The 22,226-nt window shown below is 36.9% G+C and overlaps 1 protein-coding gene and 1 long non-coding RNA gene across 2 annotated transcripts in view; one reads left to right on the forward strand and one right to left on the reverse strand.

The window, feature by feature from the left end:
- Positions 1-22,226, forward strand: part of COL24A1 (collagen type XXIV alpha 1 chain) — a 441,974-nt gene that overhangs the window by 181,660 nt on the left and 238,088 nt on the right. Inside the window, exons 17-18 of the mRNA XM_081490017.1 lie at positions 2,119-2,163; positions 21,915-21,968. Coding sequence (XP_081346143.1) covers positions 2,119-2,163; positions 21,915-21,968 — 99 coding nt within the window. The remainder of the gene's footprint in view (positions 1-2,118; positions 2,164-21,914; positions 21,969-22,226) is intronic.
- Positions 133-22,008, reverse strand: LOC145506124 (uncharacterized). The gene is made up of 3 exons (XR_014053559.1): positions 21,845-22,008; positions 2,420-2,646; positions 133-2,323 (listed from the first exon to the last, which is right to left on the reverse strand). It is a non-coding gene; the product is annotated as an uncharacterized LOC145506124 (long non-coding RNA).

A 22,226-nucleotide genomic window follows, 5' to 3' on the forward strand; every position in this document is an offset into this window, starting at 1 on the left:
AAAATAAGACTTCTGTTTGTCTGATTGCACCAGCTTTGGTTGCATACTACCTCTGGACAAATAATTATCACCAGAGGAATGGCAGGATCCCATTTGGAAATACAGATGGGATGGGTTTCTGAATAAAATCAAGATTTTTTTTTTTACGAAGAAGAAAACAGGCCACTTGAATTAAATTAGTATACTGACACTCTTCTAAATACCATTGCAGTTTAAAGTATAATGTATTTTTCTCTTTGTCATACTCCATAAATTGATGTTTAAAAAATAACTCATTGACTTGATAAATATTTACTTTTTGAGTATAGGTGATTTACAATATTTTAGGTACATAGCATCTTGGTTCAATATTTTGATGGATTATATGCCATTAAAAGTTATTACAAAAGAATGGCTATACTTCCCTGTGCCATAGAGTATATTCCCTATTGCTTAGATATTTTAAACATACTAATTTTTATCTCTTAATCCCATATCCCCATCTTGCCCCTCCCCCCTTCCCTCTCTCCATGGATAACCACTAGTTTGTTTTCTGTATCTGTGAGCCTATTTCTGTTTTGCTATATATATTTGTGTGTTTTCTTTTTTTAGATTCCACGGATAAGTGGAATAGTACACTGTATTCATCTTTCTCTGACTTATTTTACTAATCATAATATTCTCTAAATCCATCCACTGCTGCAGATGTCAGAATTTTATTTTTTATGGCTCTATAATATTACACACACACACACACTCTCTCTCTCTCTCTCTCTCTCTCTCTCTCTCTCTCTCTCTCTCTCTCTCTCAAGGTCCATCTAGTCAAGGCTATGGTTTTTCCAGTAGTCACGTATGGATGTGAGAGTTGGACGGTGAAGAAAGCTGAGCACTAAAGAATTGATGCTTTTGAACTGTGGTGTTGGAGAAGACTCTTGAGAGTCCCTTGGACTGCAAGGAGATCCAGCCAGTCCATCCTAAAGGAGATCAGTCCTGGGTGTTCATTGGAAGGACTGATGTTGAAGCTGAAACTCCAATACTTTGGCCACCTCATGCAAAGAGTTGACTCATTGGAAAAGACCCTAATGCTGGGAAGGATTAGGGGCAGGAAGAGAAGGGGATGACAGAGGATGAGATGGCTGGATGGCGTCACCGACTCGATGGACATGAGTTTGGGTAAACTCCAGGAGTTGGTGATGGACAGGGAGGCCTGGCGTGCTGCGATTCATGGGGTCGCAGAGTTGGACACAACTGAGCGACTGAACTGAACTGATATATACATACACACAGATACATTTATCCATTCATCTGTTGATGGACCCTAGGGTTGCTTCGATGTTTTGGCTATTGTAAATAGTGCTGGTATGAATGTGTCTTTTCAAATTAGTGTTTCCCAGGTTAGTGATTCCCAAACTGCTGAATCATATGTAGTTCTGTTTTTAGTTTTTTGAGGAACCCCATTATTGTTTTCCATAGTGGCTGTATCAATTTATATTCCCACCAACAGTGTAGAAGGGTTCCCTTTCTTCCATGTCCTAGCCAACATTTGTTGTTTGTGTTCTTTTTGTACCAACTTTGGTGGCCATTCTAACAGGTGTGAGGTGATATCTCATGTAGTTTTGATTTGCATTTCTCTAATAATTAGCAGTATATAGCATCTCTTCATGTGCTTCTTAGCTAACTGTATGTCTTTGGATGCTGGGAAAACTGGGAAGCTACATGTAAAAGAATGAAATTAGAACATTTCCTTACACAATGCACAAAAATAAACTCAAAATGGATTAAAGACCTAAATGTAAAACCTGAAACTGTAAAACTCTTAGATGGGTACATAAGTAGAACACTCTTTGTCATAAATCATAGCAGTATTTTGGGGGATCTATCTCCTAAGGCAAAAGAAATTAAAGCAAAAATAAATGAATGGAACTTAATTAAATGTACAAGCTTTTGTATAGCATAGGAAACCATCAACAAATAGAAAAGACAACATATTGAATGGGAGATAATATTTTCAAATGATATGACTGACAAGGAGTTAATAATACCTAAAATATAAAAATGGCTTATGCAACTCAATGTAAAAAGAAACAACCCAATCAAAAAAGGGAATAAGTATTTACTTTTGACTTTTTTACATTCTAGGGTGTTCCTGGGATCCGTGGAAAGAGGGGTCTTAAGGGAAGACAGGTAATTAGATTCCTGTTTTATGAGGTTTGGTTTAGAAGAATATAATTTAATTATATGTATGTTTCTCACCTGCTAAGCTAGTTGTTGTTCTTGTCATCCACAATCCATCTCATTCAACGGAGTTTAAATTTTGCCACTTTAACAGCCTATCCAATAATACCTGAGAATATGAAGAAGTATTTAGATTAAAAAGTAACTTGGAATTTAACACTTCTAACACATTTAATATACCAGTGGAAGAGACCTTTATCCTTACGGTGGTGGTTTAGTCGCTAAGTCGTGTCCGACTCTTGAGACCCCGTGGACTGTAGCCTGCCAGGCTTCTCTGTCTATGGGATTTTCCAGGCAAGAATACTGGAGTGGATTGCCATTTCTGTCTCCAGGGAATCTTCTGGGCTCTGGAATTGAACTTGGGTCTCCTGCATTGCAGGCGGACCCCTGCATTGCAGGTGGATTCTTTACCAACTGAGCTACGAGGGAAGCCTTATGAAAAGATACAAAAATTAAAATGTTACAGAAAATACATGGACAGTTTAACACACTAATAACAGCATTACTCACCCTTCTGCTTTAGGGCTTTTTAAAATGCCCATTTGAGATGCTAGCTCAGAAACTAAGTTCTTATATATTTAGATTTTTTTAAAAATCAAGTGAATTTTGCCTGATAATATAATTTGAGAGATGGTTAAAAATTGTGACATCATCTAATACCCCTATATTTAACAAGTGAGCAAGTTGTGGTTCAGCAAAGTGTTCTTGGGTTATCCTGGCTGTGTTGGTATAGCTAATTTGTACATGGTGTTAGTGACTCAGTTGTGTCCGATTCCTTGCGACCAAATGGATCCTGCCACGCTCCTCTGTACATGGGATTCTCCAGGCAAGGCTACTGGAGTGGGTTGCCATTCCCTTCTTCATGGGATCTTACCAACCCAGATACTGAACCTGGGTCTCCTGCACTGCAGGCAGATTCTTTACCATCTGAGCCACGAGGGAAGTCCAGATAGTGAATTAGCCGCCCACTTTTCACTTATGCTGTTTTTATTAAAATTCAGATATTTATTAGCATAAGACATTGTGTGCTACACCGTGCTCTCTATGAGGAAGAAAATTTTCTTTCATAACACCTTTTCTAAAATTTTGATGTAGATATTGGGTTGGCCCAAAAGTTCATTCAGGTTTTTTCTCTATGCTGTTATGGAAAAAATCAAACAAACCTTTTGGCCAACCTAGTAATTAAAATCTTACTTGTAATGCTAAAGGATTGCAATCTTAACCAGGATATTCATATCCTTTTAAAGTATTTTATTCTTTGAGCTTTGCATTATTTCTTATAGATTAGAATAGGTCAGCGTCACCATTATATGGGTGAGGAGAACAAGACCAGTGATATTAAAAGTCTTGCTCAGGATCACATAGTTATAAGTGGTAAAATAAAGAATTGAACCCAGCTCTTTTGAATATAAATCTAACAGCCTTTTTCTTACTACTTAGATATTTCTACTGTCTATCTTCTACCTCCTACTACTTAGAAGAACATGATTTATTTTTTTATAACATAGGGACAAAATGTGATAAACTTAAAGTTTCACTTTAATGAGTTTAATATATTAAGGTAAACTTATGAAACTAAGAACTAAAAAGTAAGGTAAACATTTTGTTTTCTTGCAATTGCATTCAACATTAAAGCTAATTTTATAACAATTATAACAGCAGAAGCTGTACCATCACCATTATCATCATCACCATTTTTTATCTGCAAGCATATTATTTCTTTATAGTTTATCCCTCATACACATACTCCAACAGAAATACCTCTCATGTGTCAAAATTCTAATCTAAATATGCAGATACATGCTGTCTCAAAATTTGTATTAGGTGAAGTTTATCTTCTTTACTCTTGTTTTATCCATTTTATGTCTTATTTTTTTCCATCCATTCCCTAGCAAAGTATGCTGTCAGTAAAAGAACTGATTAATTTATTTATGCTACTATATTACTTCCAGTGCTTAAACAGTTACCTTACCTATTACTAATTATATTTTAAATATAGTTTAAGGCAAAATAAGTAATCTTTAATGGTGGAATTTTAGATATTGCTGAGAAAATATTTTCTCAGAGTCTCAGTGTTAAATCACTTAAGTGATTACCATCTTTGTTAATTTAGCTGGTCTTATATAGGTATTAACTTTATCTTGACAATCTATGAGTATTATTTACTTTCCTACTCCATAATAAACTGTAAAATTGTCCATGGAAGTTTGTAGATAACTTCTGGTTTCTTTCCATAGGGAATTATAAAATTATCCAATATGCTATTGAGTTCAAGAAAATTGTGGAAAAATAGAGAATGGAGTGATCACTGGGTTCTTTTTTCTTTTTTAATTGTGCTATTCTTTACATTAATTTTTTGAAGTTTTATTGCTTTAAAAGTATATGCCTTTATAAGAGATTTAGATATTTGGAAAAATTGTATTCAAAAAAGATATGTATCCCATTTTTCCTAAATGGTATTTATTATAGAAAATCTGTCTAGTGATTTACTGTGTCATGTGTGCTTTTTCTTTTTAACCAAAAAAGTGATTTGACCATGTTTATGAGGAAATCACTGTACTTAAAACTAAGATGCAGTTACAACCACAAGTAAAATTATGCCCAGATTGACCTCAGCAACTGTTGCAGAATATTATCTTAATGTATAAATGCTGCACTATGTTCTGTTTACTTTAAGTAAAATCATCTTGAAATAGCTTTGACATTCAGTTCAGTTCAGTCACTCAGTCGTGTCTGACTCTGTGAACCCATGAACCGCAGTACACCAGGCCTCCCTGTCCATCACCAGCTCCCAGAGTCCACCCAACCCATGTCCATCAAGTCAGTGATGCCATCTAACCATCTCATCCTCAGTCGTCCCCTTCTCTTCCTGCCCTCAATCTTTCCCAGCATCAGGGTCTTTTCCAATGAGTCAGCTCTTAACATCAGGTGGCCAAAGTATTGGAGTTTCAGCTTCAACATCAGTCCTTCCAATGAACACCCAGGACTGATCTCCTTTAGGATGGACTAGTTGGATCTCCTAACAGCCCAAGGGACTCTCAAGAGTCTTCTCCAACACCACAGTTCAAAAGCATCAATTCTTTAGTGCTCAGCTTTCTTTATAGTCCAACCCTCACATCCATACATGACCACTGGAAAAACCATAGCCTTGACTAGACGGACCTTTGTTGGCAAAGTAATGTCTCTGTTTTTTAATATGCTATCTAGGTTGGTCATAACTTTCCTTCCAAGGAGTAAGCATCTTATAATTTCATGGTTGCAGTCACCATCTGCGGTGATTTTGGAGCCCAGAAAAATAAAGTCAGCCACTGTTTCCCCATCTATCTGCCATGAAGTGATGGGACCGGATGCCATGATCTTAGTTTTCTGAATGTTGAGCCTTAAGCCAACTTTTTCACTCTCCTCTTTCACTTTCATCAAGAGGCTCTTCATTTCTTCTTCACTTTCTGCTGTAAGGGTGGTGTCATCTGCATATGTGAGGTTATTGATATTTCTCCCAGCAATCTTGATTCCAGCTTGTGCTTCTTCCAGACCAGCATTTCTCATGATGTACTCTGCACATAAGTTAAATAAGCAGAGTGACAATATTCAGCCTTGATGTACTCCTTTTCCTATTTAGAACCAGTCTGTTGTTCCATGTTCAGTTCTACCTGTTGCTTCCTGACCTGCATACAGGTTTCTCAAGAGGCAGGTCAGATGGTCTGGTATTCCCATCTCTTTCAGAATTTTCCACAGTTTATTGTGATCCACACAGTCAAAGGCTTTGGCACTGTCAATAAAGCAGAAATAGATGTTTTTCTGGAACTCTCTTGCTTTTTTGATGGTCCAGCGGATGTTGGCAATTTGATCTCTGGTTCCTCTGCCTTTTCTAAAACCAGCTTGAACATTAAGTAAGGGCAAATATATTAGCATGGGGTATTGTGTATCATGGGACACATATTTCAATTTAGATGATTAAAATTCTATGAGAAGCATGGTTACTTATTGCAATTTTAATAACAGTAAGTGGAAAATATCTTTTGATACCATTTCTAATCTCTTTTATGTGGAAAATATTAGCCATGTTAATACAAAAATGGCCATTATCTCTTGGTAATTCATTAAATTATGTATGCTATTTTTTATATGTGAGGTAGATATTCAAATACAGAAGCAGAATTAAACAATCCAGGCCAACATAAAAAGCTGACAGAAAGCATACATGTGAAAGAAAATACAAAAACCTGGAAATGCTGAAATCTAAAAAGAATCTATATTTAAGAAATTTTTGGCTATGCATATGTCAAAGACTTACTTCCAATTTTCTGCTGGTTTCATAGCTACTTAGAAGGGTGGATTGATGCTTCATTAAGGTACAGCTATGTTTATCCATGTTTTTTCATTTACTGTCCTTAAGTATAAATAAGATGTACCTTATTGTACTCACCACTCCCTTCTAATTAATTTAATTCATCTTACATTGTAAATGAGCTGTTTCCTCAAGTTTTATGTAGATACAATTACTCAGTCTTTGCACATAGAAGATGATAGAATGTAATTCAATTTTTAAATGGAAGTATAGTAGATTTACAGTGTTAATTTCAGGTATATAGCAAAATAATTCAGTTATATATATATATCTATATTCTTTTTCAGATTCTTTTCCAGTATAGGTTATTATAAGATATTCACTATAGTTCCCTATGCGATACACTGCTTCCCTGGTAGCTCAGATGGTAAAGCATCTGCCTACAATGCGGGAGACTCGGGTTTGAGCCTTGGGTCGGGAAGATCCCTTCTCGAGAAGGAAATGGCAACCCACTCCAGTACTCTTGCCTGGAAAATCCCATGGACCGAGAGCCTGGTTGGCTACAGTCCATGGGGTCCCAAAGAGTCGGACACGACTGAACGAATGGAATCATTTGAATAATCAGTGTGTCTATTAATCCCAAACTACTCATTTATCCCTCTTTCCCTTTATCCCTTCCTCTTTCAGTAATTAGTTTGTTTTCTGTGTCTTTGAGTCTGTATTTGTTTTGTAAATAAGTTCATTTGTATCATTCTTTTAGATTCCACATGTACGTGATATGATATTTGTCTTTTCTGTCTGACTTTACTTAATATGATAATCTCTAAGTCCATCCATGTTTCTGCAAATGGCATTACTTAATTTTTATGATTGGGTATTATTCCATTGTATTCATGTGTGCGTTTGTATATATATATATACAGACACATTCATACATACATACATATCACGTCTTCTTTATCCATTCACCTTGTCGGTGGACATTTAGGTTGCTTCCATGTCTTTCTATTGTAAATAGTGCTGCTGTGAACACTGGAGTGCATGTATCTGTTTGAATTAGAGTTCTCATCTTTTTTGAATATATGTCCAGGAGTGGGGTTGCTAGATCATATGGTAACTGTATTTTTGTTTTTAAAGAAACTTCCATGCTGTTCTCCATAGTGATTGCACTCGTTTACCTTCCTATCAACAGTGTCGGAAGGTTTTCTCTTCTCCACACTCTCTCCAGCATTTATTGTTTGTGGACGTTTTGATGATGGCCATTCTGACTGGTGTTAGGTGATACCTCATTATAGTTTTGATTTGCATTTCTCTGTTAATTAGCCATTTTGAACATCTTTTCATGTGCCTGTTGGACATGATTCAGTGTCAAGTAATTATTATAGCATATAATTTGTAGAATAATAGTAACTGTTTTTAGATAATTCCTTAAATTTTATGTAACATATTACATTTATAGTTTTAGAGTCTCAAAATTACCAGAAACTGGTAAAAATAAATTATATAACTTTCTGTATTATAAAATATGAAACACCCTGATACTCAAAATAGCAAAGATAGCAGGCATAGAAAACTTCCAAATCCAAATTCAAGTCACTGTAAATATGATCTTTGGATTACTGTATTGGTTTTTATCCTGAGTACTAAAGCTCTATGTTTGATATGAGTAATTTAAAAAAGTATGAAAATGTATATGTATTGACATAGCATCTATGTGTACACCACAGAAATGTATGGAGAAGTAGTAAAAATTCAGCCCAAAATTGTCACAATATTGCTAAGCTTAAGTTTGGCAAGATATTGTTATAAATCGTATGCCCATACTGGTTGCCAAAGAATCATTTATTCCCCTGAGTAAACACCAAGCATGGAATTAAGTTGTTATGAACCAACTTCCTTAGTGATGTCTGTATTATTTTAATGAAATTATAGACTTACAAGTAAAAGATACCTTCTCCTAGATAGTATAAATATTATATGATGCAACTGAAATGGATACATTTTAAAATAACATGTTATTTTGGTTGTTTGAATTATTTATTATTTAGCCTCATATTGGTATTTTTAAATCAATGTTTCTGTTTAAAGTTATTTCATTTTAAATTTTCCCAGAAAACTTTCTTCATCCAAAATAAAACATTCTGTTTATTGAGTTTGCAGATAGAGTTGATATTTGTAATATAATATGTTTTAGGTTTTTCAGCCAGGAAAAGTAAAAAACTGTTTTTTTAAGGAATTTCGTGTATTTTAGGATCAGGCTGTGTTAAAATTGTTTTATTAAAAAATTCATTTGTTCCTTAGGCTTAGATTGTTGACATTTGAGACGTGGTTTTCTTCCAAACTACTTTTGATTTCAAGATCTTAGTATTAGGTACTTACTAATCAGAATTATTTTTAAAGACCTCATGTAATCACTTACGTATTAGTCAACATTTGTGTACTCAAGCTTTTGGATATTGAGATAATATAGTTCTTATGTCTTCCTTTTCTTCCTGCTGCACTCTCTACAGTGTCACAATTGGATCAAAATCCTTATTGTCAGTTAATATTAGAGATCTTAAAAACAAGATGGTAGACAATCTTTATTAGCTGGGACTCTTAAACATGATAGAACTGATGTTGTGTTTTACATGTCTTACTGTCTTTATTTGAGAAGCTTCTTGGAGCATATGATATGAACTAAATTATTTAAAAGCATAACACCACCCACTGACTTATAATAGAAAAGAAGAATGCTGTTTAAAAAAATGAGCAATACAAGGAAAGAGGATTTATGTATATGTGTTTTATATTCTTGTTTTATTGTTCTTGTTCAGTCACTAAGTTGTGTCCAACTCTTTGTGACCCCATGGACTGAAGCAAGCCAGGCTCTCCTGCCCTTATCTCCTGAAGTTTGCTCAAATTCATGTCCACTGAGTTGGTGATGCTATCTAACTATCTCATCTCCTGCTGCCCCCTTCTCCTTTTGCCTTCAATCTTTACCAGCATTAGGGTCTTTTCCAGTGAGTCAGCTCTTGGCATTAAGTGGCCAAAGTATTGGAGCTTCAGCATCAGTCCTTCCAATGAATATTCAGGACTGATTTTCTTTAGAATTGACTAGTTGGATCTTGTAGTCCAAGGGATTCTCAAGAGTCTTTCTCCAACACCACAATTCAAAAGCATCAATTTTTCAGCACTCTGCTTTCTTTATGGTCCAACTCGCTCATCCATACATGACTACTAGAAAAACCATAGTTTTGACTATATGGACCTTTGTTGGCAAAGTGATGTCTCTACTGTTTAATATGCTGTCTAGTTTTGTCACAGCTTTTCTCCCAAGGAGCACGTGTCTTTTAATTTCATAGCTTCAGTAACTATCCACAGTGATTTTGGAGTGCGAGAAAATAAGGTCTGTCACTGCTTTTACTTTTTCCCCTTCTATTTGCCATGAAATGATGGGACTGGATTTTATATATGTTACTAATTCCAAGTAGCTCTATTTTTAATGTAAAATTTCCAAACTTCATTCTGTAGTGCCACAGTTAGGAAACTCTACAGCTCCATTAAAAAAAACATTTTGCAGGGCTCACAGATTGATTTAATCAGTAGTCTCTTACAGTAAGTTGAAGCAAATTTATATAGCTCCATGACCTAAAATATCTATGCCCAAACTGACTTTTCCAGGATTGAAGATAACATATTGGAGATTGAATTGGCTCTCAACAATACCTAGAAAATCATTGTCAAAATATAGAGGTTTTTTCCTAAGGACTTTTTCAGATCTGATAATGATAGATTATAAATAATCAAATCATATTATAATTGAAGTTTGATTAAAAGCAAAAGAGTACTCAGTTTTCTTCCTATGAACATTGAAGTATCATAGCCTAGAATAGTGTGCAAATAACACCCTTAGGCAATGGAACTTCAGAGATGTTTACTTTTCTAAGTATAGAAAGTAGTATCTCCTCTTCTTTTCTCAGACATCTTTCTGCTAGAAGAATCTATTTTAAGTAAACTGTATTTTGGCTTCTAACTCCAGTGTTAGAATTTCAGAATATAAAATCCTCTGTTAGACATCTGTTATTAGTTCTTTCTTTAGCCCCAAACAATCTTAAATACGTACTGCAAAGCCATGTTTCAAATACATACATTCTATGGAGAATTTGGAGACAGTGTTTTCTTTGTCCCAGGAAAAGTTTGAGTTAATTTAGAGAGAGAGAAAGAACTAGTATTGCTAGAGCACTACAAAAAATTGTCACTAATTTTTCAGTGATTCTACCTCTTTCAGGAAAAATGTATTTTCTGGATTCTGCTTTATTGGGATAGGCTGTAGTAAGTAGGTTTGGCTAACTATAGCTTGACAAGAGGGCTTCCTATGTGGATCAGTGTTCAAAGAATCTGCCTGCCAATGCACAAGATGCCAGAAACACGAATTCAATCCCTGGGTTGCGAAGATCCCCTGGAGAAGGGAATGACTACCCACTCCAGTATTCTTGCCTGACAGAGGAGCCTGGCAGGCTACAGTCCATGGGTTTGCAAAGAGTTGGGCATGACTTAGTGGTGGAGCATGAGCTTGACAAGAAGAGCTCAGGAGTTTGAATTAAACCTACCTTCAAGGTCAAGTCAGTTACTGACCAAGAAGAGAGATGCCCAGTGAACACAATTGGTAAATTTGAGGAAGTCCAGGCAGAGCATGATTTCATGAGAGTATGACACCAACAAGTGGGAATTCAGGCAAGCATTTATTTTCAGGGTGACTAACTTTAGGGAGAACTCAAGAGAGTCTTGTAGGTTATCAAAATGAGGAATGTGAAAATGTGAGTGCAAATATGGAAGTGAGATTTGGCTTGGGTTCATGGTCTGTATTCTCCTTGTGGGAAAATTTAAGAATAAAGTTGGCCTTTATGATTGAGGGATAATGTTATACATCAAAAATGGTTCTTGAACACAAGAATAAGGCAGATCCTTGTTCCTAGAACTAGAGTACAAGTGGTAACCAGTCTTTAACAACAATACAGGAACTTCAGTCTGAGAACCAAGGCCCAGATCATAGCTAGGTTAATAATAAAACCTGATTTGATGCTAAATCTCCAATAATTTGGCTAAAACCCTCTGAATTCTTACCTAAGTTTACAATTAGTCTCAATTGTTAGGGAATGGTTTATCATTGAAATGTGGATCAAATTGTCTTACCTATGAGGAAAAGAAAGAGGCAAAGACTGAATTATCGCCAAGTACTTTATACTCTAACTTTCCTTACAGTAGTAGTGTTTGCCTTTAAAGGACTTTAAACCATGAGGATTTTCTGGTAATATGTATTCATGTGTAGAAGGTATAAACTTGACCTGTAGGTTTTATGTTAGTATATTTAATCCTAGACAATTTAGTGCAGTCTTCTCTTTTTATTTCTTCATTTTGGAAAAAGTTGGATTTCTGTTTTTATTGGTAGTGCCTGTTTATCAGTAATACCTGTTTAGTGTATATATCTTTTATGATAACTTTTATTTATCTCTACTTTGAGTTGAACTTTCTCTAAACATTTGTTCTTTAGAAAGAGTAAAATGTGTTCACAGTTCATTGTAGTCTTTAGTAGAATAAGTTTGCAATGGTTTTATTTTTTTTTTTCTGATTCCATAAATATAGTCATCAATATTTTTATGGTTTAGTTCAAATCTTTCTCTAGTTGTTCGATATTCAGTATTTTTTTAATGTCTTTGTAAAGCTAGGAAAATAACTCTCTTACTAGATTTCAAAAGCAGTAAGTTTTCCACTGTTTCATGATACTTGGCTCACTACCAAGTATAGTATCTATGTGTAGTCTGTGGTATTAACACCACATTTGTATTCAGCATACCAAGTCTAGAATACTACTTTTGTTCTTAATGTTTGATAACCACCATATTTGATAGCAGTAACATCAGACTCAAGCAAGAGAGAAGCTTGATCTGGGTTCTGCATATTAGAGGACCCTGCACTTATGGCAACCCACTCTAGTGTTCTTGCCTGGAGAATCCCAGGGACGGGGGAGCCTGGTGGGCTGCCATCTATGGAGTCGCACAGAGTTGGACATGACTGAAGCGACTTAGTAGCAGCAGCAGCACTTCAAAAACAAATAAAATAAGTGTATTAAAAAAACACACACACACGAGTTCCCCATCATTCAGGATCTAGCCTTTAGCATTGTCATTGTCTGACCTGTAATCCTAGACATCCATTCTTGTTGTTATGTATTAGATACCTATTGCTTATTCCATGTTAGAGGTGTAAAAAACAATACATATATATTATTTCTTATAGTTTCTGTGGGTCAGGAATTTGGGAGTGGCTTATTTGGATGGGTTTAGCTTAGGGTTTTATATGAGGTTATAATCAACATTTGCTAGCTAGGTAATGCTCAAAATCTTTCAAGCTAGGCTTCAGCAGGACATGAACTGAGAAATTCCAGATGTATAAGCTGGTTTTAGAAAAGGCAGAGGGACCAGAGGTCAAATTACCAACGTTTGTTAGATCATAGAAAAGGCAAAGGAATTCCAGAAAAATAACTACTTCTGCTGAAGCTCCAATACTTTGGCCACCTGTTGTGAAGAGCTGACTCACTGGAAAGGAGCCTGATGCTGGTAAATATTGAGGGCAGGAGGAGAAGGGGCGAAAGAAGATGAGATGGTTAGATGGCATCACTGACTCAATGGACATGAGTTAGAGCAAACTCTTGGAGATAGTGAAGTATAGGGAAGCCTGGCATTCTACAGTTCATGAGGTCACAAAGAGTAGGACATGACTGAGCACTGAACAGCAAGGAGTCCTTCTAGTCACTGTTTTTTAAGGGAATAAGCACAGGGAGGCTAGGTCACTTGTTCAAGGTCATGCATAGCTATAGGGGAGTCAGGATTTGACCATATAGATCTGGCTCCACTGAACTGACTTGTACCCTGAGCATGGATACAAAGTTGTTTGTTGAAATAATTGTAAAATATATTTCAATGAAAATTCCTACCTGATGGTCCAGTCATCTGAAGGCTGGAGTGGGACTGGAGGATCTTACTAAGGTGGCTCACACACTGGCTGATGGGAAGTCTCATTTCCTCCCCATGGGGAGCTCTCCACATGGCAACTTGAGTGTCCTTTTTTTTGGTAAATGTTTAGAATTTCTTTTTTTTTTTAATTTTTGGCTGTGCTGAGTCTTCCTTGTTGCACATGGGCTTTGTCTGCTGCTGCTGCTAAGTCGCTTCAGTCGTGTCCGACTCTGTGCGACCCCGTAGACGGCAGCCCACCAGGCTCTCCCGTCCCTGGGATTCTCCAGGCAGGAACACTGGAGTGGGTTGCCATTTCCTTCTCCAATGCATGAAAGGGAAAAGTGAAAGTGAAGTCGCTCAGTCGTGTCTGACTCTTCGCGACCCTATGGACTGCAGCCTACCAGGCCCCTCCGTCTATGGGATTTTCCAGGCAAGAGTACTGGAGTGGGGTGCCATTGCCTTCTCCGTGGGCTATGTCTACTTGTGGTAATTGGGAGTTACTCTTTCACTGCAGTGTGTGAGCTTCTCATTGTGGTGGCTTCTCTTGTGGAACCCAGGCTCTAGGTGCATGAGCTTCAGTAGTTGCAACACATAGGCTTAGTAGCTGGAGCTCATGAGCTCTAGAGCGTGCAGGCTTCAGTAGTGGTGGCATGAGGGCTCAGTGGTTGTGGCTCTTGGGCCCTAGAGTGTGGGCTCAGTAGTTGTGGTGCGTAGGCTTATTTGTCCCATGGCATGTGGAATATTCCTAGACCAGGGACCAAACCCATGTCCTCTGCATTGGCTGGCAGATTCTTATCCACTGCACCAGCAGTGTAAGTCCTGTGTGTCTTTACAGCATAGCTGTTAGCTTCCACCAGAGCAAGTGGTTAATGAGAACAAAATGAATGGTTAGTGCCTTTTGTGACATATTTTTGGAAGTCACATACTGTCATTTCTGTATTCCATTAGTCACATAGGCCAGTCAGAATTCAAAATGGGAGGGGATACACAAGGGCATTAATGCCAGTGAAGAGCCTGAGGATCCATCTCTGAGGCTGGCTGCCAAGGTAGTTTAATAATATTCAAGCCTCAGAGAAGTTCTTCTCCACATATCTTGCCTATAACCTCACATCTGAATACCATCAAGTTTTGTAGATGGTACCACTGCCAAAATGAAACACGGAAACTGCTTGAGATTTTGTGGGGGATTGAGCAGCCAGTAGAAACACTGAGGTCGAGGAAAGATGAATTAATGTATCTAATTCTCCTTTCAGCATGAATGCAATAGGATTTTGTGTAATGAAGTACTGTTTCCTGGTAATGCAAACTTTCTATTTTCCTGCTTCTCTTTGTGCTCTGATTTCTGGTTTCAGAGGTAGTAGAATTAGTACAGTATTTGAGGTAGTTGCACCCAGAGACTAAGAAACATTTTGAAGTATTAAACAATTCATATTACTCTTAAATTTATATTTCATAGGTATAGACACAAAATTCATGAAGCAGGATAAAAATTGTTTACATTGGCAACTAAATGCATAGAAAATGCTAGAATAATGAAAATTTCAAAATATAGATAGTAGATTACATTAAAATTTTAAAGAAAATATAAAATTTTAAATTTATTGAACCAGTATTATTATTCATTATTTATAATTTGCAATAGAAAATAAAAATCAGTACACATTTTTCAAAGAGATTATTTATTTAAATTTTTAAAATCTAGAAATAGTGCAAGTGGTCTTACATTGATCATTACCACATAGTAAAATTTGCAATAGGACTGTATACTCTAAAATGTATATTTAAGTAAAGTAATTAGCCACCAACTAAAATAAATAAATTTATTTAAAAAGATAAAATAAAATGTATATTTAATTACCAATTTTGTATAAGTTTCCTATCTGTTCCTACATAATAAATACCACAAACATAGCAGCTTAAAATAATACTCATTTATTATCTCACAGTTTTCATGGGTCAACCATCCAGATACTACTTAACTAGGTCTTCTGCTGAGGGTCGTGAAGCCGCAGTGTCGGCCGCTACATTAGTACCTGGAGTCTTGGCTGAGAAGAGTTCACTTCCAAGCTCATTCAGGTTGTGAGAAGAATTTTTTTCCTTGAGGTTGTGGAACTGAGGATTCTGTCTTTTTGCTTTTCTTTTTATTTGGGGGGGTGGTATAGCCCACCTTCAGGTCCTATAAATTGTCCACAGTTCCTTGAAGTCATTCACAGTTCCCTGCCGCATGGGCATCTCCAACACAGCTACTTGTTTCATCAAACTCACATGGGAAGATTCTAGCTCCATGCTGCTAAAGTGGACTTGTGTGTGGTATAGCATAATCACATCAGTGACATCCCATCATGTTTACTGTATTCTAGTTGTTAGAAGAAGCGAATCATAGCCCCACCACATTCAAAGGAAGGGTTTGGACAAAGATGTGGACACCAGGAGGTAGGAATCATGAGGAGTCATCTTAAAGTCTGTTCACTGCAGTGATCAAGCAGTGGAAATGAGCAAGAAAATTATTCACAACTTGAAGAGATCAAGTGAAGTCCCTAACAAAATAAATCTTTACAAAATAAAATTTTGTAACTGATCAAAACAATAAAAATATAAGAAAGAGAATTATGTTCACAGAAGGAACAGTGAGACTCTGGTATGCCCATTTAGAAGATGACAAGAAATTGCCATTTATGCTAAAATGCCATTATGCCAACTTGCCATTTATAAAATTGACAAGTTGAGCAAAAAGGGCAAAAACTCAAGCTTTCCTATGGATGATAGCCTGCAAATTGACCATTACATCCTTTGGTAGGAAAACTCAATTTGATTAAATTAGTGGTTATTATTTTCCACAAAGTAAACACGAGAGAAAATTTATTACTTCATTTTGCAATGTATTTTTTCAAGGAGAAAAAGAAACTGTAGCAACTCCTTTGTATTCTAAGTTCAAAGGCAAAGTGTTTTGTCACTATTGTTACATATTTCACAATTAATATTTCAGATCCTTTTTTTTTTTTACAATGGAGATAATATAGCTGCAAACACTTAGGTTCATTTTATTAAAGGAACTCAGAGCTCTTCCTGCATTAGAAAAGAAAAAAAAAAATTCATGTAGTTGGCAGAATTGAAATAACAACTGAATAAAGCGTGAACAAGCAGGGGCATATGCAGCATTATAAAACATTGGCATGATTTTCTTCAAAAGAAAATATATGACCAATATAGCCAAATGATGCTTTTCTGTGACATTAACTGTACTATGTTTCATAAAATAAAATGTCTAGATGTAATAGGAATTATTTCAAATATTGGTAACACAGTGGTCAATATATAAGATGGATAAAAACAATAAATTATCTCTATCTAGAACAGAGAAATTAAAAATGAAATGGAATGCTTAATGGGTAGCAAAGTGAGAGAAGAAATAATACATAAAATTTTTAAAAGTAGATACAGTTTCAGTTCAACTAAATTGTTTCAGGGGCAAAGTGACATTGGGCAGCTAATATTTATTATATATATTGTTGAACTACCAGAAGAATAGGAAGTTGAAATTAATAAGTACCTATTTTGTTGTTTTTATGCTGGTCGTAGGGAATACAGGCTTTGTGATAAGTGGAGAACTAGTCACAGGTCTCTCCCTTCTCCCCAGGGAGAAATCATTAGTTGTGTGGGAGGCTGGACTGGAGAGCAGCATCTCCCACTGGATGAGGGTAGGGGGCCAATGGGTTTCAAAGATCACATCTTCTAGGCATCCTGAATGAGTCCCCAAAGATGATTTTAGCAATCTAGCTTCTTGTTTAGACCAATTGCACTTAAAAAAAAAAATTTATTAACATATAATTTACATGCATTCTCCCCTTGAAAGTGTACACTTCAGTGGTTATTAGTATAGCCACATACATGTGCAGCCATCACACTAATTGTAAAACATTTTCATTATCTCAGAAAGAAACTATACGATGTCACCCCCCAGTTCTTCACCACATCACAAGTGGTAGGCAATCACTAATCTACTTTCTATCTCTGTAGATTTACTTGTTCTGGACATTTCACATCAGTGGAATCATGCAGTGCATCCCCCACTGTTTATTATTTCACTGAGGTTTCTGGAAAACTTACTTAGGATCTGTCTAAAACTATCAATCTTCTCTTATACTTCAGATTTATTACAGTTTTTTAATTCTACTCTTTCCATTACCTGTATATCATAAAAACTTTCAAATGCCCATAATAATTCTTACTGAATGGAATGATGTATTGTAGATTTTTAAGCTTGTTGGCAACAGCATTTGACTTCCAAGGACAATGAAAGCAAATCCCTGCCTGAACTTCAACTGATTTTAAAGGGGGTATAGCTGAAATATGTTTGACTACACAGATGATTTTTGCATTATTCTCTAATTACAAAATAAGAGAAACTGCTTCTAGTAGGAATTAACTATGTCTTAGAAACATCATACCTTTTTTCCCCCCCATTCTTAAAACATCTTTTCAGTTTAGTCCATTCATGTTTGTATTAGTGAAGCAGTGATTTCTGGCAGTTTGTTAAACATAATATTTAATACTGGCTTGCCTAAGTAAAAGATTATAAAAAATCTAATAATGTGCTTTTATTTTTGTTAGTCTTACAAGTTTTTATAAACGAATGCTGTCAAACTGTTGCAAATAAGTCTTATAAAGCATTTTGTAGTCTTTTATAAAAAATAATTCATTTTTGGTTGCACTAGGTCTTCATTGCTATGAGAGGGCTTTTTCTGGTTGCGGCGAGTGGAGGCTACTCTTGGATGCAGTGTGCAGGCTTCTCATTGTGGTGGCTTATCTTGTTACAGAGCCCAGGTTCCATGCGCATGGGCTTCAGTAGTTACAGCACTTGGGTTCAGTAGTTGTGGTGCCAGGGCTTAGTTGCTCTGAGACATGTGGAATCTTCCCAGACCAGGGATTGAACACGTGTCCTCTGCATTGATAGGCAGGTTCTTATCCACTGCACCACTGGTTGTTCTTATCGTTCAGTCACTCAGTTGTGTCCCAACTTTGTGACCCCATGGACTGCAGCACACCAGGCTTCCCTGTCCTTCACCATCTCCTGGAACTTGCTCAAACTCATGTCCACCAAGTCGGTGATGCCTTTCAACCATCTCATCCTCTGTTGTCCCCTTCTGCTCCTGCCTTCAATCTTTCCCAGCATCAGGGTCTTTTCTAATGAATCAGCCCTCTGCATCAGATGGCCCAAGTATCGGAGCTTCAGCTACAGTATCAGTCCTTCCAATGAATATTCAGGACTGATTTCCTTTAGGATTGACTGGTATGATCCTCTTGCAGTCCAAGGGACTCTCAAGAGTCTTCTCTAACACCACATGTCAAAAGCATCAATGCTTCGGTGTTCGGCTTTCTTTATAGTCCAACTCTCACATCCATACATGACCACTGGAAAAACCATAGCTTTGAGTAGACAAAGCTTTGTCGGCAAAATAATGTCTCTGCTTTTTAATATGCTACCTAGGTGGGTCATAGCTTTTCTTCCAGGGAGCAAGCATCTTTTAATTTCATGACTGCAGTAACCATCTGCAGTGATTTTGGAGCGCAAAAGAATAAAGTCTGTCACTGTTTCCATTGTTTCCCCATCTATTTGCCATGAAGTGACGGGACTGGATGCCATGATCTTAGTTTTCTGAATGTTGAATTTTAAGCCAACTTTTTCAATCTCCTCTTTCACCTTCTTCAAGAGGCTCTTTAGTTCTTCTTCACTTTCTGCCATAAGGGTGGTGTCATTTGCATATCTGAGGTTTTTGATATTTCTCCCGGCAATCTTGATTGCATCTTGTGCTTCATCCATCCCCGCATTTTGCATGATGTACTCTGCATATAAATAAGCAGGGTGGCAATATACAGCCTTGACGTAATCCTTTCCCAATTTGGAACCAGTCCATTGTTCCATGTCTGGTTCTAACTGTTGCTTCTTGACCTGCATACAGATTTCTCAGGAGTCAGGTAAGGTGGTCTGGTATTCCCATCTCTTTAAGAATTTTCCACAGTTTATTGTGATCCACCCAGTCAAATTGCACTCATCTCACACACTAGTAAAGTAATGCTTAAAATTCTCCAAGCCACGCTTCAGCAATACGTGAACCATGAACTTCCAGATGTTCAAGCTGGTTTTAGAAAACGCAGAGGAACCAGAGATCAAATTGCCAACATCCAATGGATCATCGAAAAAGCAAGAGAGCACCAGAAAAACATCTATTTCTGCTTTATTGACTATGCCAAAGCCTTTGACTGTGTGGATCACAATAAACTGTGGAAAATTCTGAAAGCGATGGGAATACCAGACCACCTTACCTGCCTCCTGCGAAACCTGTATGCAGGTCAGGAAGCAACAGTTAGAACTAGACATGGAACAACAGACTGGTTCTAAATAGGCAAAGGAGTACTTCAAGTCTGTATATTGTCGCCGTGCTTATTTAACTTATGTGCAGAGTACATCATGAGAAACTCTGGGCTGGAGGAAGCACAAGCTGGAATCAAGATTGCCTGGAGAAATATCATTACCTCAGATATGCAGATGACACCACCCTTATGACAGAAAGTGAAGAACTAGAGAGCCTCTTGATGAAAGTGAAAGAGGAGAGTGAAAAAGTTGGCTAAAAGCTCAACATTCAGAAAACTAAGATCATGGCATCTGGTCCCATCACTTCATGGCAGATAGATGGGGAAACAGTGGAAACAGTGGCTGACTTTATTTTTCTGGGCTCCAAGATCACTGCAGATGGTCATTGCAGCCATGAAATTAAAAGACGCTTACTCCTTGGAAGGAAAATTATGACCAACCTGGACAGCATATTAAAAAACAGAGACATTACTTTGCCAACAAAGGTCCTTCTAGTCGAGGCTATGGTTTTTCCAGTGGTCATGTATGGATGTGAGAGCTGGACTATAAAGAGAGCAGAGCACCGAAGAATTGATGCTTTTGAACTGTGGTGTTGGAGAAGGCTCTTGAGGGTCCCTTGGACTGCAAGGAGATCCAACCAGTCCATCCTAAAGGAGATCAGTCCTGAGTGTTCATCAGAAGGACTGATGTTGAAGCTGAAACTCCAATACTTTGGCCACCTGATGTGAATAGCTGACTCATTTGAAAAGACCCTGATGCTGGGAAAGATTGAAGGCAGGAGGAGAAGGGGGCGACAGAGGATGAGATGGCTGGATGGCATCACCGACTCGATGGGCATGGGTTTGGGTGGACTCCGGGAGTAGGTGATGAACAGGGAGGCCTGGCGTGCTGCGATTCATGGGGTCACAAAGAGTCGGACACGACTGAACGACTGAACTGAACTGAACCCAGACAAAGGTTTTGGCGTAATCCGTAAAGCAGAAGTAGATGTTTTTCTGGAATTTTCTTGCTTTTTCTGTGATCCACCAGATGTTGGCAATTTGATCTCTGGTTCATCTGCCTTTTCTAAATCCAGCTTGTAAATCTGCACCACTGGAGAAGTCCCATAAAGTAGTCTTTTTCAAAGTGAGCTTTAAAGCTGATAAACTCAGTGATAAATCACTGGTGAAAACTTTAACATGTAAAGTAAGAGTAACTAAGTAATTGAGTTATTTTACAATAGAAGTTATAATTAGGAAGTATGCTAATTTACTGCCCTTAATAGTTTTACTCTATGGAATTCTCAGCAGGCATTTAAGAAGCCTATATTTCAGTGAAATCCCATTTTGTATTTCCAATATTTATAGGCATTTTTCTTTTTCTTAAATGACGTTCTCACATGTTGTATCATATCTTGAAGTGATGAGTTACAGTATTCATATAGACAGTAAAGAGAGCTGACTCTGCAGTCAGACTGCATCCCTTCAAATCTTGGTCCCACTCATCACTAGAAAGTGCAAGTGACTTAACTCTTCTACACTGTAGTTTCCTCAGCTGCAAAGTGAGGATATTGGGCTCACTGAGTTGACCTGCTGTGAAGATGGAATGAAGTAGTGTATATGCAACAATGTGCGTAAAGCCTTTTGCACAAGATAAGTGTACTAAGCTTATGCTCAGTATTATTAGCCATTTCATTTTCTGTGGTGGGTATATACGAACAACATGAATTAGTGAATATAATTAGTGGATTGGTCAGTTGGAAATCTTGACTGTATTTCCTCTAATTCAGTGATTCTTTATATAATGATGAACACATTTCTGTTTCTCGAGCTTATCTTTCTGTATGTATTTTGTGGCATGTAAAGTAATCTTTATAAAATATAGAAATAATGTACTTAAAAATCAGTGACATTTTATGCAAAACAAATATACATTTTTGTTGCACTACAATTTATATGTTAGGAAATAAATATTTCCTATTACTAAGTTCCTTACCTGAAAACAAAGCAAAGATGAATTCTTTATTTTGGTTTTAACAGCATTTCTTTCTCTTTCCTTGGGTTAGGGTTTTCCAGGTGACTTTGGAGACAGAGGCCCTGCGGGTCCTGATGGCAGTCCTGTGAGTAAATAGTGAAGGTCCACCCTTGCATTCTAGTGTCATTTGGATTCCATAGCAACCGTACTTGTCATGCTCATTACCACATTCCTGACAAGCACTCTTGACCAGACAATTGTGATACCACTGAGCGCATTCCATTTTGTGATTTTACAACAAGAGAAGTAAAACTAAGTGTTATAAATTCTGTCTTGAGATGATCTTTACAATTCAGTATCTTGACTATGTTATACATTACTAAGTAAAATATTAGAAGTATAT

Source organism: Giraffa tippelskirchi, chromosome 5 (genome assembly GCF_054371585.1).
Source record: "Giraffa tippelskirchi isolate mGirTip1 chromosome 5, T2T-mGirTip1v1.2.pri, whole genome shotgun sequence".
Lineage (NCBI taxonomy): Eukaryota > Metazoa > Chordata > Mammalia > Artiodactyla > Giraffidae > Giraffa > Giraffa tippelskirchi.